We start from the raw sequence: 17,610 nt of genomic DNA on the forward strand, positions 1-17,610 counted from the left end.
ATAAAGAAAAGATAGTTCAAAAAAAATAAATACAGGTTCTCATCACAAGAAAAAAAACTTAAGAATGGTGATGGATGCTAACTAGTGGTGATCACTTTGTAATATAAACAAATATTGAATTATTCTGTTGTACACCTGAATAGTACAATGTTATATGTCAATTATACCTCAATAAAAATAAATTAACAAAATAAAATATATTTCTGGAAAAAAAGAAGCCATTCCTGACCTTGAGGCCATGAAATATGTCATCTTCTAAAAGCTTACTGTTTTGCCTTATGCATTTAGGTCTATAACCCACCTAAACTTGATTTTTGTACACAGTGCGAAGTATGAGTCCAATTTCATTGTTTCCCCATACCCATCGTCTCCTGAAAAAGACCCTTTACCGTAAATCAAGTGCTCATATATGCACAAACTACTCTGAGTTCTTTATCCTAATCTGCTGGCCTATCGATATCTCCCTGCCAATGTAACACTCTGACTTAATAATGTCTTGATATTCAAGAGTATCCTTCTACCTTACTCTCCTTTAAGAAAGTGTTGGCTATTCTTGGCCCTCTGCATTTCCATGTACATTTTAGAATTAGTTTGTCAAATTGCACACTAAAACAAAACAAGCAAGCAAAAAAAAACCTGTTTGCGATTTTGATTGGAATTATATGGGATTATAAATTAATTTAAGGAAAACTGACATTTTAACAAAATCGAGGTTTCCAATCCATGAATATGGTGGATTCTTCCATTTATTTGTCTTCCTTAAGGTCACTCAATAACATTTTATAGTTTTCTTCACAGAAATCTTGTACATTTTATATCCCTTATTCTTAAGTACTTGATTTTTTAATGCTACTATAAATGGTCTCTTTTTAAAAAATTCTTTTTCTAACTGTGGCTGGTATACAGAAATGCAACTGGTTTTTATATTACTGTTATATCCAGCACCAATAAAGACGAGAGTGGAAATAAATGAAACAGAGAATAGAAAAACAATAGAGAAAATCAATGAAACCAAAAGGTGGTTCTTTGAAGAAATCAACCAAATTGAAAAACCTTTAGCTAGACTGACAGAGAGAGAGAAAGAAAAAGAAAGAGAGAGAGAACTCAAATTACTAAAATCAGGAATGAAAGAAGGGGCATTACCAACCTTACAGAAATAAAAAAGAGTATAAGGGAATACTATGAACACTGTATGCCAACAAATTAAACAACCTAGATGAAATGGACAAATTCCTAGAAAGACACTGTTATGGATTAAATTTTGTACCCGCCCCAAATTTATATGTAGAAGGCCTAACCCCCGGTACCTCAGAATGTAACCTTATTTACATTGTAAGCAGGGTTGTTGTAGATGTAACTAGTTAAGTTGAGTTCATACATATTGGAGGAAGTGGGCCCCCAACCCCAAACCACTGGTGTCCTTATGAAAAGGAGAAATTTGGACACACACACATATGAAGATGAAAGAGAGGTCTGAGTGATGCATCTACAACAAAGGAACACCAAAGATTGCAAGCAAACCACCAGAAGCTAGGAGAGAAACATGGAACAGATTCTCCCTCACAGCCCTCAGAAGAAACCAACCCTGCCAACGTCTTAATCATGGACTTCTAGCCTCCAGAACTGTGAGAACAATGTTTCCCTTGTTTAAGCAACCCAGTTTGTGATACTTTATTACGGGAGTCCAAAGAAACTACTGCAGACACAAACTACCAAAATGGACTTAAGAGTATACAGACAATCCTAACAACCTATAAGAAGTGAAGACATTGAATTCTTATTACCTCTTCACTGATTTCTAATATAATTTCATTATAGTCTAAAACATACTCTAGAACGGGGGTTGGCAAACTATTTCTGTAAAAGGTCAAACTAAATATTTTAGGCTGTGCAGGCCACATCTGGTCTCTGCTGCGTATTGTTTTTTTTTTATTATTATTATAGCTCTTTAAATATGTTAAAATTATTCTTAGCTTGCAGCCATATAAAAGTAGGCCATGGGCTGACCCTGCTCTGGAGCTGCACTATCTGGTATGGAAGCCATTATATAGCATATATGGAACACCTTCATGACTGAGGGAAGATTTACTGGACAGCACTGTCCTTGAGTATATGATTCCAACTCTCTGAAATTCTTTTGAGTCTTGCTTTATGGTCTAATACATAGTCTAAGATTCAATTTTTTATGTAAAGTAACAAAGCTTAAGGGGAAAAGTAGGATAAGGAGTAGAAGGAAAACAATCTTGTGCCAAGGATGCATAGAATCAAGGGAGCTACCTCTGTCCATCCCTGTGAAATTAAGGCTCTGTATTTTGCTTTAAGGGGAATAAGAAGGAGCTGCATTGATTTCGATGTTTTCAAATGTCTCGTCCTGATTAAGGCCCAACTTTGAGTCCTTATAATAATAGGACTTAATAACATTTATTGAGTGATTGTAAAGTGCCAACCACTGTTCTGATTTATATTCATTGACTAATTTAATCCTCATAGCAACCATATGAAGTAGACACTATTATCATCTTCTGTTACAGATCATCTCCTGCTCCTCTTTCAAAAGAAGCCTCTTTTCTAGCTCTGTTTTCTCACTATCTCCCTGTAGTGGACATCTGTTTTTTTGTCAGTCCTGCACTAATTTCCTGCAGGGAATTCTTAATTCCCCTACCCTATGTTCTGCTCACAACACTCTCTTTCCTATTGGGAGTTTGTTACATGTTGTTGAGAAGGGCTTGGCCCTATGATTCCCTCTCCAGAGGCCCATGACCCAGGCCTGGGCAACCTAACTACTCCATTACCCCAGGTCACACTGTTTGGCTCAAGAATGACCAAATGACCCAATACTTGACTAATCTTCCCCATCTTTGAATATTCAAACTCTGCTAGCTGTTCCTGAGAAATCATGAACCTTATGGACAATGCATACCTGGGGCTGCCAGCACCTTCCCCCCACCCCAATTGTGAGAGCCTACACTGAGGAGCACAGAAGTAATGCAGAGACAGGAAGAGGAAGAGAAAAAAATGAGTTCCAATAATACCATTTGAACATCCAGATCCAGCCATACTGTTTACTTGCAGATGTTTGGTTACATGGATCAATAAATTCCTTTCTGTTTTGTTGGTTTAAACCAGGTTGAGTTGGCTTTCTAACCCATGTTCCCCAGAGCTCCAAGCATGTCCTTCTTTCTCATTTCTGAGCCTTTGTCTAGGTTGCTGCTTCTCACCTTGCAAATGCTATTCACTTTTCAAGGTCCAACTTAATAAGGCTTCTATGAGGCATTCCCAAATTACTCAGGCCCACTGTCACTTCCCTTTATTCTGATACTCTAGTGGATATTATCTGTAACCACAAATTTTAGCAAGTTTTACATAGCTCTTCATGTTTATTCATCTGAACCTACAATCCAGACAAATAAAACCATTACTTAAACATGCTCCACTACATCCCACAGTTACATCTTTATTAAACTATTTCCTCTCCCTTATCCACATCTCCTCAGCACCAACCTTTAAAATTCCAAATCCCAGCTTCTCCAAAAAGTCCTTGATCTCTGGCCTCCCAGCTAGATGTAACTCCCCATTCTCAGAATCCTGTAGTATTTCATATGACCTCTTTAATAACAATTTTTGTCTCCTGCTCATCTAAATTATTCCCTCTTTAAGGGTTTGCATGTTGTTCATTTATGTGTCACACTATCTTGCACTATTATATATACTTGCATTACACAATGTTTGAAATACTGAATTTTTTTTTTTTTTTTTTTGCGGTACGCAGGTCTTTCACTGTTGTGGCTTCTCCCATTGTGGAGCACAGGCTCCGGACGCGCAGGCTCAGCGTCCATGGCTCACGGGCCCAGCCGCTCCATGGCATGTGGGATCTTCCCAGACCGGGGCTTGAACACGTGTCCCCTGCATCAACAGGCGGACTCTCAACCACTGCGCCACCAGGGAAGCCCCTGAATATTTTTTAAAGAGAACAAATACTTATACTTATACCTCAAGTATAGACAGAGAATTGGGTTAGACACCACTGGCAGTAAAACTACTACCACAAAACATGGTCCTTTCCCAGAAATGCAACTATCTTATGCTCCCAAATAGACCATAAATTCAGTAAGATTACATTTACATTACACATTTCTTGTATGGCCACAAGAGCACCTAACTCCAAGTTAGGCACATAGTAAAAATGCACTGATTTGCACTAAGGTGATAATTTTCTAGGCTGACAACATTCATCACATAACAATGATAGATCTTTAGTGTTAGGATGATGGTAACTCATTCTAATAATGAACTGTGCAGTTTTAAACAAATTCTATTTTAAGTCAAAATAACTCACAGCAATCTTTACTTTTTAAAATTAAACAGTGACTTTCATATACTAAAAATTACAACTGTATATACAATTTAATTAATTGAAACCTTTTTAACAGGCAAGTATCATTTCCAAAATGTTTTTAATATTAACAAAGAAAACACATGACAAACAAAAACTAACCTCAGGTCCTGAATGTATAGTCAGGAAACTTTCCACAGCAGTCAATGTACCTAAAAGAGAGGGAAAATGGTAAAAGTAAAATCAAATAAAAATCTATTAACCCAGGATAAGTAATAATAAGCTATTCCTATTCATTTAGGGAACATTTTTATTAGGCCTACAGCTGATATAATCAGGAAACTCTGTGCTATAACAGTATTATTAGGTTATTGTAAACAGATTTAAGGAGCAGCTAAAGTCAGATAAATTATCAGAAAAATAGTAGTCTAGTAAAAATTAACTGCTGGTACTCACAAAATCTTTTCTAGTATTCAAACTGACATTGCAAAAAATCTCTTCCAATAAGGCAACAATTTAGCTCACTGATTCTGGAAGGCCATCAGTTCTCAAAACTACATCTATGGGAATTATTCTATTTTCCAACATGAGAGCTTTCAAGAACTCATTTGTAGTGACTTACAATGAATATACAGAAACCCTACCAAAATGGGCCTTTGTGATGGCTTATTAAATACTTAAAGGCTATTTAAATGAAATAAAAATATAATGAGAAAAACAAAGTAGAAAACCAAGGCCAGAAAAAAAGGGGGAGAAATCAATTATATTAACCATGAGGACTAATACATATGTATAGTGGTTAAGTATTTAATTAATCTTTGAGCTTATCGAGAGCAGTAAGACAAAAGAAAAATATAGTGGGCTAGCTAATTCTCAAAATCTGGTAAAATATACCAGTTTGTTAAGAGACAGTATTCCTAGTTTTAATTCTAAGAGAAAATTAAAGCATGGTGCCTTAGAAAGCTGACACTGCGCAAGGTAACAAATAACCACACCATCTACAATGATGTTACAGCAGAAAAGAACTAAAGCCACATAAATATCACTTATCTAACACTGTCAAAAACCAAGAATAGATCATTAAACTCTAACTCACTGGAGAGGATTCTGAGAGTTGTTAAGAGAAAGTGGTCTGGATACATGGCTCTTTGATCTAACCCTGTGCACAGAAAGAACATGTATCGCTTAAGGTAGTATGTAATGAAATGTGAGCCACCTGAATCAACAATTAGCTGGGGTATTTGTTAAATGCTGACTCCTAGGTTTCAGTGTCTGAAAAAAAGTTCTAAAATAAATCTTAAAGTAATATTTCTCCCTTAAAAATAAAAAAGGACCTATTCAAAATAACAACTATTAAATATTTAAGAATAACCTCAATAAGAAACATGTAGGACCACCATGAAAAATACTCTAAACTTTTTCAGTAAATGGAGATTTTTTTAGTAAGTTTTTTAATAATTGGAAATATACCAGATCCATGGGTTGGAGACTAAATAAATATTTTAAAGATGTTCAATTCATGCCCTTCTCTTTATTGGGAATGGTTCCAGCGTTTCATCATTAAGTATGATGTTGGCTACTACTTTCTGATATTCACTGTGTTAAGAAAGTATTCTATTCCTCAAGTTCTAAAAATCTAAAATCAATAAATGGCGGGCATGCGTATTACCTTTGTTGAGCTTTGGTTTCAGAGTTACCTTTCTAATATAAACTGGAACACTTTCCATAGTTTTAAGCTCTAGAATGGTTTATATAGAACAGGACTTATTTGCTTCAGGTCATTTTATAAAGGGACACTTTTTATATATGTATAACATCCCACTGTTTTACTATAATAGTGACTTTTTCCGTTCTTATTGTCTCCATTTTATAAATGAGCTAAAAAAGATGTCAAAAACCTTGTTCAATACTTTCTAGCTTTGTTCATTAAAAAACATTAAAACTTTCCAATTATAGTATGTGTATAAATTATACTTTAAGATGTATTAATTCCTAAACAAAGCAAGTTTGAATTTATAATGCCTGCCAAAAATTTTTTTCCAGAAATTTTATAGCTATAACTACAACTAAATTCTAATGGAGAATTCCTTCCTTTAGAACACTTATAGGACTATCCATACCTCAAAAAACAAGTGTCAATATCATTTTCTAACAAGTACAGCTATATTAAAAACAAAGTATGTGTTTTAATAGTACCCATTAATAGTTCTGTTTCTTTTCTCAAGAAGATTTTAGTTCACCACAATTACAAACATGAAACACCTCTATTTTAAATTCCATTATTGCTTCTTGATCAATAATTACCATTCATTTTATTTCTGGTATATATTACTCCCAGATCTGCTGGAATGGAGTCAAAGCCACTGCTTCCAATGATATAAGCCCCTTTTTCTGCAGCTTTCTCATGATACTTCCAATACATTAGTTCCAGAAACTAAAGATTCAAGACAAGAGATCTGAATCAGAGCTACAGAGAAACATCTAGACCAAAATTAAATGATTTACCTTTAAAAACAAAGCAATTAAACTGCGAAAATGCTAACCAAGATGGCTCTGCAGCAAAATATTAAGTGTCAAATAGTTGGCACTTACTCAGCAAACATACTCAGAAAACATATGTTCCAGGTGGTGTGAGAGGTATGTAGATCTGACTTAATTCATTTTTTAGAATGACTTTTAAATGCAAAAGCAACACCTATTATGAAAAATTAATATAGAAAAATACAAAGAAACAAAAAAAAGTTACCCCGAATCACATCTTCCAGATGAACATCATTACAGACATGTATCTGTGCACATATGTAAGTAGAAAGTGGTAGGAAAGGAGGGAACACAAGAAGGGAATAATTTCTGTTCAAATTCTTTGCCTGTTTTTTTAAAAAAAGTTTTAGATTTACAGAAAAAGATTGAGTACTAGAGAGTTCCTAGATACTCCACACTCAGCTAACCTTATCATTACATCTTTTACATTAACATTTATTATAATTAATGAACCAATATTGATACATTATTACTAACTAAAGTCCCTATTTTGTTCAGGTTTCCTCAGTTTTTATCTAATGTCCTTCTTCTGTCCAGGATCCCATTCAGGATACCATACTACATTTAGTTGTCATGTCTCCTTAGGCTCCGCTGGCTGTGATGGTTTCTCACTTTCCTGGGTTTTGATGACCTTTACAGTAGTGGTCAGGTACTTTGTAGAATGCCCCTCGCATGATTTTCTCATGAATACACTAGAGTTACAGGTTTGGGGGAGGAAGACAGGGTAAAGTGCCATTTCCTGATGTCATATCAAGAGTAAATACTATCTCACAGACATAGAAAATAAACTTATGGTTACCAAAGTGGGAGAGAGGGAGAGATGGATAAATTAGGAGTATGGGATTAAAAGATACACACCACTATGTATAAAATAAACAACAAGGATTTACTATATAGCACAGGGAACTATATTCAGTATCTTGTAATACCCTATAATGGAAAAAGATCTGAAAAAAATATATATATATATAGCTGAAACACTTTGCTGTACATCTGAAACTAACACAATATTGTAAATCATTAAAAAACAAAAAAGAGTACATACTATCAACATAAATTCTCACTGGTGATGTTGACTCTGAACACCTGGCTGAGGCGACGTTTGTCTGGTGTCTCCACTGTAAAGTTCTTCTCCCCACCCCCCTTCCATACTGTACTCACTGGAAGGCAGTGACTGTGCAGCCCACACATAAAGAGGGAGGAGTGAAGCTCCCCCTCCTTGAGGGCACAGTAGTTATGTGAATTATGTGGAATTCTGCACAGGTGATTTGCCTCTTTTCTTCCCTCTGCCCATTTTAAATTGGGTTATTTAAATTTGTATTTTTGACTTATATATATTCTGGCTCATTACTAGGTTTTGATGCCACGTTCATGGTACTTTATAAGATAACTTAGAAGCTTTCCACCATTTTCTTTGCTCTAGAATATTTTAAATAAGATAGGAATGTTTCTTTTACATTCATATTTCCTACCTCTTCTTTTATCAGTCTTGGTAATTTATACTTTCTTAACACTTTCCAATATACATCACCAACTGATAAGCTCTAAGTGCGTATATACTGGCACACTGATGATGTTACTCAGCAGAGACTACAGGGACATATGAGGTTACAGTTATAAAGGAGCTAGTGTAGCTCAGTGCTTATTAACACTCCACTTCCTGCAGTGTTAATTCAGGCAAACCTTAATGCAAGTTCTAGTTTTTCTACTTTATGGTTGCATGACTCTGAGCAAGTTTTATTTTAATTAATTCTGTTTACAGCATGCAGCAGCAATAAAAATCAACACATCCTATACACAAAGGCCATGGAAGAAATCAGGATGTAGGGAAGAAAAATTCAAGAAAACTGAAGCTAAGACCTTACCATCATGCTCTCCTTCACGCTTTCAATGAAATACCATCTCTAAATGCTACGGAGTCATCACCTTCTAAAATCTGTCTGCAAAATTACACTAAATATTTTTCACTTTAACAGAAAGTTGTATTGTTAATTTTGTTCCTTCTTTTCCACTTTACATACCTGAGGTTCTCCACAGATGTCAATACAGCTAGTTCCATTTTCAACACATGCTTTTACTACAGGTTCTCCATAAAAACGGTACTGGGAGAATAAAGAAAATCAACAGTTTACTCTTACTTAGCAAGCTTAAATGAAGGAATACCACTGAGTGTTGGAAGTACAGTCTTCACTATTAAGAAATCAAATGTTAATAAAGTAGCCTAATGAAAAAATGAGAAAATAATGTAACTGCAATTTACTGACTCTCACAGTGTAAATAAAAGCATGATGGAATTACCTCTAACTGAAGACAAAGTCGGAAGTTTTATAAAAGAAGTGACATTTGAGTTGAATTCTGAAGAACGGTAAGGATTTGCCAGGAAAAAGAAAATCCAAATAAAGGAAAAATTATATGTAAAAGTGTAAAATAGGGTGATGCTCAGGATACCTGAAGCACAGAGTAGTGGAGAGGGAAATGGTAAGAGATGAGTCTGGAAAGAAACACTTGGGCCAGATCAGGAACGACCCTGAGTGCCACGTTATCAAGATTGAGCTTTATCTTTTCTGCATTGCTGAGCCCTCCTAGAGTATTTTAAACAGGACAGTGGTGGAACGTTTAGAACACAGATATATCACTCTGCCTGTAGTATTGGAAAACAAAACTGATGGCAGGTAAGAAATGAAGGACAAAACTAAGGAAGCGGAAGGATATACTAAGAGTGAGATATACTTAAAAGACAGAAATGACTGGACTTCCTGATTACTGGACATGGGGACCAACAACTAATGGCAGTATTAGCAAAATAAAGAAAGGACAAAGAGGTTTGGAGGGGATAAGTTTAATATTGTACAAAGTAGCTATTCTGAGCCCGTATGATTTTGGATCTCCCGAACTATTTGTTGCTCAAACTCAAGGAATTAAATTTAAAATCTTTTATATAAGAGTTCATACATCAGAGTCAGTCCCATTTCAAAGGAAGCATGACGACTTTTCCCTTTGTGAGGGAAGGGTAAGCGGAAGCATAAACTCTGCTCCTCTCATTGCTCACAGCAAAAGATGGAGAAAGGAGATGGTCTGCTTCTTCTAGCTTTCAAGAAACAGGTAAAGGGACACTTGAAAGAAAAGACAGGGCACTACAGGGATTGACCTTTTCAAGTGGGTCACTTAGGCTCCTCTCTACCTGACTCCACAGCCTCATCTCCACATCCTCCTCCCCCTTCTTAAAAGCAGCAAATGACACTGGAATTACAGGACTAGAAAAGTGTGTTTAAGTTTTACTTCATCCTCTGCTATTCATCAACCATGCAAAATTACTGAAGCACTTAACTTCTGAGGCAACGTAGTACAACGGAACAAACAAGGGCTTTCAGGGCGGCAGGACCCAAGTTCACATTCTAAATCCATCATCTACTAAATTGTATGAATTTATTTACAAATGACATACATGGACTACTATACTAATAAAATATACACTTTAAACATACATAAAATGGACATAAAGTTGAAATTAAAATAAGTACAAGTCAAAGCTCTATTTACTTTCTGTACCCAATGGATCATCTTGGGTAATCTTTACACATATCCATTTGAAGCTCACTTAGCAATTTCCTTGGCCTCCTGGTTATTTTACCCCCGAATACCTCAAGTTGTCCCGTAGTTCACCTGGGTCAGAATCAGCTGGGTCGCTCGTTAAACATGCTGGTTACTCAGTCCCACCCCAACTCCCTCCAGTAATAAGTTTTCTGGGGTAGACTGCAGTAACCTGCATTTTAAATGAGCCTCACTGGTGACTCTTACATACGTTAGAGGTGGAGAATCACCTCCCTAGACACTCTCCCTGGAAAATCTCACCAACTTTCTGGATTTCAACTACAACATGTATGCTGATGACGTCCAACTCCTATCTCCAGAGCTGCTCACTGATGAGGCTGCCTCATCTGTGGCTTCTGTTATAAACTTCAGGACCCGCAAGAGCACAGGACATGGGGCAAACCGAATTTCACTTTGGCTTCTTTTTCTCTCCTCTATTTCCTCTTCACCCTGACTTCCTCACTTGCTTAAAAAAATAATTCCACTATATAGTATGCATTTCCTGTCTTAATTCAAAAATATCTAGCAGACACCTCAGTTTCAACGCATCCAAAATCAGATTCATCATCTTTCTCTCAACAGCAGTTTTTCCCCCTCCACTTCCTAGCAAAGGAGACAATAAAGAATAATGTTTAAAAGTATTCATTCAGGGGGGCTTCCCTGTTGGCACAGTGGTTGAGAGTCCGCCTACCGATGCAGGGGACACGGGTTCATGCCCCAGTCCGGGAAGATCCCACATGCCGCGGAGCGGCTGGGCCCGTGAGCCATGGCCGCTGAGCCTGCGTGTCCGGAGCCTGTGCTCCGCAACGAGAGAGGCCACAACAGTGAGAGGCCCGCATACCGTAAAAAAAAAAAAAAAAAAAAAAAAAAAAAGCATTCAGTCATTTTCTGTACATTTGGACATAATATTTGTTTACATATGCCTGACTAGTTTTACAGCTATCATTTACCTCTCACTAAAGAGACCCTCACAAAATAGAGAAATGGGTAAAAAAAAATACCTTCAAAGAAACAAATTATGACACCAAAACTGGTAAACTGGAGTCTACCCCTGGGAGTATAATCCATATTACAAAGTGAAAACGACCTTCCAAGTAGAGCTTAGGAAGGAGCATGTTTTGGGGGCAAAAAGATAGAGATGCCTATAAACCATCCAACTGGAAACATCCAGAAGGTAATTCAATCCACCAGTCTGGAGTTTAAGGCATAGTTCCTCAGTGGAAATAAATTAATATAGGCATCATCAGGAAACAGATGGTATTGAAAGCCATGGCTTTCAATTCTTTCTGACTACAACCCACCCTAAGAAATTCATTTCACATAGTAGCTCCACACACAAATATATCTGACACAAAAGCTGCATGAACCAGTACGTACCTGTATTACGTGTAATTCACCCTATTTTCTATTTCAGTCTATCTGATTTTTCTTTTCAATGCCTAGTCTTAACCTACTGAACTGATTTCACAAAGTTTAAAAACTACTGGCCCAGTTACAGTTTCTGTTTGGGATGGTGAAAACGTTCTGGAAGTAAAGAGGTGACAGTTATATAAGATTGTGAATGTACTTAATGTCATTGAAGTGTATACTTAAAAATGGTTAAAATGCTAAATTTTATGTTATGTATATTTTACCACAATAATAATAATATTAAAAAATGGTCCAGGGAATATAAACAGAAAAGAGTTTCTAAGGCTTAAGCTCTGATGCCTCTGGCATTCACAGGAGGATAAAAAGATCGAACAGAGGAGACCGAGACAAAGGTGGTAGAGAAAAAGAAAACTAGGAGAGGGCAAGAATTCAGATACCAAGTGAAGAAAGGAAAAAATGATCAATTGTCACAAATGCTGAGAGGTCTGATTAAGATGAGGACTGAGAACTGACGACTGGATTTGACAGGACGGGGATGCTGGCAGAGAAGTTTCATTTAAGGAGTATGGATAAAAGCCTGACAAGACTAGATAGAGGAGGAGGTGAGGGAGTGGAGACAGTAACTAAGGCAAACTCTTTCAAGTTTTGCTAAAAAGGGGCACAGAAAAATGGGAGTAGTTAGAGGAGCATGCAGAATTCAGAGAAGTTTTTCTTTAAATGGGAGATATAATCCCATATTTGTATGTTGAGAAAATAATCCAATCAAGAGGCAAAATTTGATGAGAATAAGAATATGTGTGGGCTTCCCTGGTGGCGCAGTGGTTGAGAGTCCGCCTGCCGATGCAGGGGACACGGGTTCGTGCCCCGATCCCGGAAGATCCCACATGCCGCGGAGCAGCTGGGCCCGCGAGCCATGGCCGCGGAGCCTGTGTGTCCGGAGCCTGTGCTCCGCAACGGGAGAGGCCACAGCAGTGAGAGGCCCGCGTACAGCAAAAAAAAAAAAAAAAAAAAAAAGAATATGTGTAACTGTGAACCTGTAAATATAAAGTCTTTGAATACCGTGTCCATGAGAAGCAGGGGTAGTTTTTTCCTGTAAAAGGAGATAAGGCAGAGTCAGGATACAATGCAGATAGGAAGATCCGGTGGTATAAATTCTCTTCGGACAGCTTGTATGTTCATAGTTCAAAAAAAAAAAAAAAAGGAAAGAAAGAAAGGGAGGGAGGGAGAAAAGAAAGAAGGAAGGAAGGAAGAAAATCACGAGGTAAGAGTGAGGAAGAAGGAAGAAAGGGGTGGGTTGCTAAAAGTATGAGAAAAAAGAAGTTATAAAACTGCTGCTTCAGTGAGTAGGACAGAAAATAGCCTAGGAAAATAGATTAGAATTGCTGGAGGTACTGAGGCTGCATGTGAGGTTTGTAACCACACATTTGAAGTGGGACAAGTCAGCATCGGGATGCATTTTTCTCCAGCCAGACTGGGTTACACATGTTCAGGTAGAGTAAGCAGCAAGCTGGAATAACCAGGGCTGGGGTTTCTCCAGAGTACTTCGGAGGGAGGGACAAGCTGGCTGAGGATGTATATAAGACAGTGATTCAAGAAACGAACTACAGACCACATTCTAAACTAGTTAATGAAATAAATTGAAATAAACAATAGAAATACATTTCATTTGATGACAGTCAAAAACCTTTCTGGTTTCATTTGATGAAATTATCAGCAATTTTCTAGATGCTTAGTTTTCAAGTGTTTTGACAATTGAGAAAGCTTCCTCAGATCCATAAATGTCACCAACATTCACCCTGTTACACAGACCACAAGTGTCTCTTTCACATCCAATCCAAGAGCAGCAGCTAGAGGATCTCCTTTCAAAATATCCACTTTCAACCACTTCTCACCACCTCTAACACTCCTACCCTGTGACTGGCTTGCTTGGCCCATTCCACTGTTAGTTCCCTACCATCTATTTTTCCTCTCAGAAGCCAAAGAACTTCAAATACGTAAATCAAATCATGCCCTTGCTTTTAACCATTCAATGGCTCTTTCATATTTAAAAGGAAACTCAAACCCTGATCTTGACCTTGCAGACCTAACCACCTAGTTCCTAGGTGCCTCTCCAATCTAACTCCCCACCTCTCTGCCCTGCTCACGCCCAACCACGCTGGCCTCTCTCACATCCCTCAGTCAGGCCAAGCACGTGCTCATCTCAGGACCTTTCTATTTGCTCTTTCCTGGAACACCCTCTCCTCAAATACTCACAGGATTTACTCCCTCACTGCATTCAGGTCCCTATGCAAATTTCAGTTCCTCACAGAGACCTTCCCCGACCATCCATCTAATAGAGACTGGTGTGTCACTCTTTTTATCTCCCTTCCCTGTTTTATTTTTCTTCAAAGCACCTGTCACTTACTATTATAACATTATTTTTCTGTCTCCCCACTGGACTGTAAGCTCCATGAGGGGTTTTCTGTTTTATTCACCATTATGTCCGTAGACTAGTTCAGTGTACATATAATAAACACTCAATAAACATTTATTGAATAAATGAACAAATCCTTTTTTAATATCTTTCTTTGTACATGCGTTAATATATGTACTTGGTACAGTAATACAGAATGTAATTTAAAAACAAATAAAAAGTAAATTATGGGTACATGCTCAAACTTCTTTAGTTAAGGGGCATGCAGCACAAAAAAAAGTTTGGCAATTACAGCTGTAACCACTAAATAAACCAGCACACATTCCTGGAGTCTAGTGTCACTCTCTCTCTCAGGAGACTTTGGTCATATCCATTTGCTTCTCATGAGAAGTAAAAACTCCCCATACGGGGTTAAGGCCCTCAATCAATTCTTCTGTCCCCTGCCCTTATGTTTCTCTGGAATATAAAATACCAGATTCTGCTAGAAATGAATAGATTGTTTGTTCTGATTCAAAGAAGGGCAGATTACTTACTGGTCCTACACAGTTGAGGACAACTGTTGCCTGTTTAGCCATTTCATCAAGTGAGGCTGGATTAGTGATATCACAAATTATTATTCCAACTTCAGATGACAATGTCGGCCTTCCTAAAATAAGAAATAAATTGTTTTAAGCAAATCCCGATACAGTATTAGATCACCCAGCCCTCCTTTTCATAATAACCACTGACGGCAAATTTACTAAACATACTAAAAGCTAATTCTCCCTCTCAAACAAAGGACAAAACTGTTTTTAACCAGGTAATTAAAAATACGGAAAAGACTATGAGGAAAATGGAGTTAAAACTAAGAGTTAATAAAACACATTACTAACCTTTAAAAGAAAATCTAAGATAAGGAACGTGTAAATGACAACTCTATGCAAAATGCCAATTTTACAAGTTTTCAGATACTGAGAAGACGATTTTCCTGACCTCCTCTCTCCAGGAAGAATTATACGATTATACTATAAAAGCAGTTTCTCATCAACGATTAAACAACTACATACGGTAAAATTATGAGGAGGGGAGTTAACATCAACATAATGAAACAAAAGAGGACTGAGGTAAACAAAACAGTCTAGAGAAGAACACTCAAGTTCATAATAAGGAAATAACTGGAATAAACTGAATCAATAGAGTAACGCAGGTTTCATGGCTCAAGGTGTATTTCCTGCAATAACCTGATCTGGGCACTACAAATGGTAGGCAACTAGGCTATACCTGTACAGTCTCGTTGAACAGAAAAGAAGGGAAGCATATATTTTAGTCGTGAAAGTAGTTCTCTTGGAAAATTAAAAAAAGACCAAAAAGCTCTTTGGTCAAGATTCTGTACTTGGGAGTGGCAGCAGGAGAGCTGTAGGAGAGTCCAGCCTACATGGTATCTTCTGTACCAACCACAAACAAAACAGGTTCCAAAAACAGGTTCCAAAAACAGGGCTCTGAGGGCTTCCCTGGTGGCGCAGTGGTTGAGAGTCCGCCTGCCGATGCAGGGGACACGGGTTCGTGCCCCGGTCCGGGAGGATCCCACACGCCACGGAGCGGCTGGGCCCGTGAGCCATGGCCACTGAGCCTGCGCGTCCGGAGCCTGTGCTCCGCAAGGGAGAGGCCACAGCAGTGGCAGGCCCGCGTACCGCAAAGAAAAAAAAAAACAAAAACAAAAACAGGGCTATGACAGGGCAATAGGGTGGAAAACTGAGTCAAAGTTAAAAGGCGACTGACTCCTAATTAGATGTTCCCACCACGGGGAACATGGGTGTGTGTGTGTGTGTGTGTGTGTGTGTGTGTGTGTGTGTGTGCACGCGTCTCTCTCGGTAGGGGTGTGTGTGTGTGTCTCTCTCTCTCTCCGCCACATCTGTATCCCCAGCGTTTAGACTAGCACCTGACATTAAAAAGACCACTCAATAAAAACAGGCTGAATGAATGCCGAAAGAGTAAGTAAACGGCCGAAACAAAAACACCAAAAAAATTTTTTTGGATGAAGAGTGCGACTGCTGGAGAATGCTTACAAGTAAAAATTAAATTAAAAAGTAAAGCCACAGCAACGTTCTCCGTAAAACTCCTAAGCTTCCTCTCCCATCTCCAAAACACAAGGCAAAGGGAGAGCACAAACCATCCTGAAGAAACCAGTGCTCTACTTTTGTACCCGATCAAACATCAAGAGGCTTCCAGGCCCACCAGGTTTCCCCCGCTCTAGAAGGGGACGGAGCAGAGAAAGGAAAAACTAAAGTTCCCATTTCGCCAGTGGGGATTCCCTAACTATGGGAGAAATTCAAGCGGGGTATGTCTCTCTCTCTCTCTCTCTCTTTTGTTTAGGGAACGGAACGAAGCTCTGACGCTATCAGCAGCCCCGTGCTCCTCCTCCTGGCCGCTAACAGGGTTGGGGAGCTCGAGGGGCACCCTGGGAGAGAACCTCTCATTTCAGGCGACTGAAACCCCTCAGCCGGGAGAAGGGGGCTTGGGGACGAGAGCCGCGGCGGTGGGGCCGAGACCGGGGTCCCGGGGCCCCGTCCCAGTCGCCCCCTTTACCCAGCTTCATGGCAGCCCTCTCCAGGACTCGCTGCAGCTTCTCCCGAGAACGGCCCGCCACAGCCCAGGGCAGGCGGGAGCTCCGCTCCGGGGACACCTGCTCCCGGGCCACCTCCTCGGTCACGAACTGGCCGGTAAAGCCAGAGGCGCCGAACACCACCAGGTGGAAAGGCCTCTGCTGGGTCGCCATTACGAGCCCACGGCGATGCAAGGACCAGGACGGGCTGAGTCCGCGGCGCCTGCGCCTCAAGCAGCGAACCCAGGACCCGACGCAGCAACCACCTCCCCCGCGGCCACTGCGGTCTCCGCTGCTTGCGCGCCGCTTTCCCGAAGGCCCGCGCGCGCCGCTGCGCCAAGGCCCCGCCCACACCGCCTTTTGTGGGCGGCGCCACTATTCCTCCTCCTCCTCCTCCTCCTCCTCTGGGGTGTACGCCGCGCTGCTGCTGGCGGCCTTGGCTCGCGAGACCTGTGTGCTTGCGGGGCTGGCGGCAGCAGGCGGCGGCCCATCCTCCGCCCCGTTGTTGGTCCTGCATAGTTCTGACTGCCCCAGGCGTCGCATCTTTTCGCTCTCCCGAAGGTTGTAGGGAGCTTCGCAAAGAGAGCTCACGAAAACCTTCTGACGGCTGAGAGCAGTTCCCGCGCCGAAACCGCCCCCTTTTTTTCGTTTTCGAAGCACGTTGTCCAAGGGGGTGTCTGCAGAGCCATATGGAGGTGGAGGGTGGACACGGAGTCTGGGGTCCGCCCTCTGTCGTAGGCCCCGCCTCCACCGCCTCGGTGCCCGTCACCTCCGGGACCC

The 17,610-nt window shown here is 39.7% G+C and overlaps 1 protein-coding gene across 1 annotated transcript in view; it reads right to left on the minus strand.

The window, feature by feature from the left end:
• SCCPDH (saccharopine dehydrogenase (putative)) overlaps positions 1–17,495 on the minus strand; it is a 38,911-nt gene extending 21,416 nt beyond the window's left edge. Inside the window, 6 exon segments of the mRNA XM_060090870.1 lie at positions 4,496–4,545; positions 6,638–6,767; positions 8,896–8,976; positions 14,783–14,895; positions 16,815–17,037; positions 17,039–17,495. Coding sequence (XP_059946853.1) covers positions 4,496–4,545; positions 6,638–6,767; positions 8,896–8,976; positions 14,783–14,895; positions 16,815–17,037; positions 17,039–17,347 — 906 coding nt within the window. The 5' untranslated portion in view covers positions 17,348–17,495.
• Positions 17,496–17,610: the final 115 nt, after the last annotated feature.

The sequence above is a fragment of the Mesoplodon densirostris genome, chromosome 2 (genome assembly GCF_025265405.1).
Source record: "Mesoplodon densirostris isolate mMesDen1 chromosome 2, mMesDen1 primary haplotype, whole genome shotgun sequence".
NCBI lineage: Eukaryota > Metazoa > Chordata > Mammalia > Artiodactyla > Ziphiidae > Mesoplodon > Mesoplodon densirostris.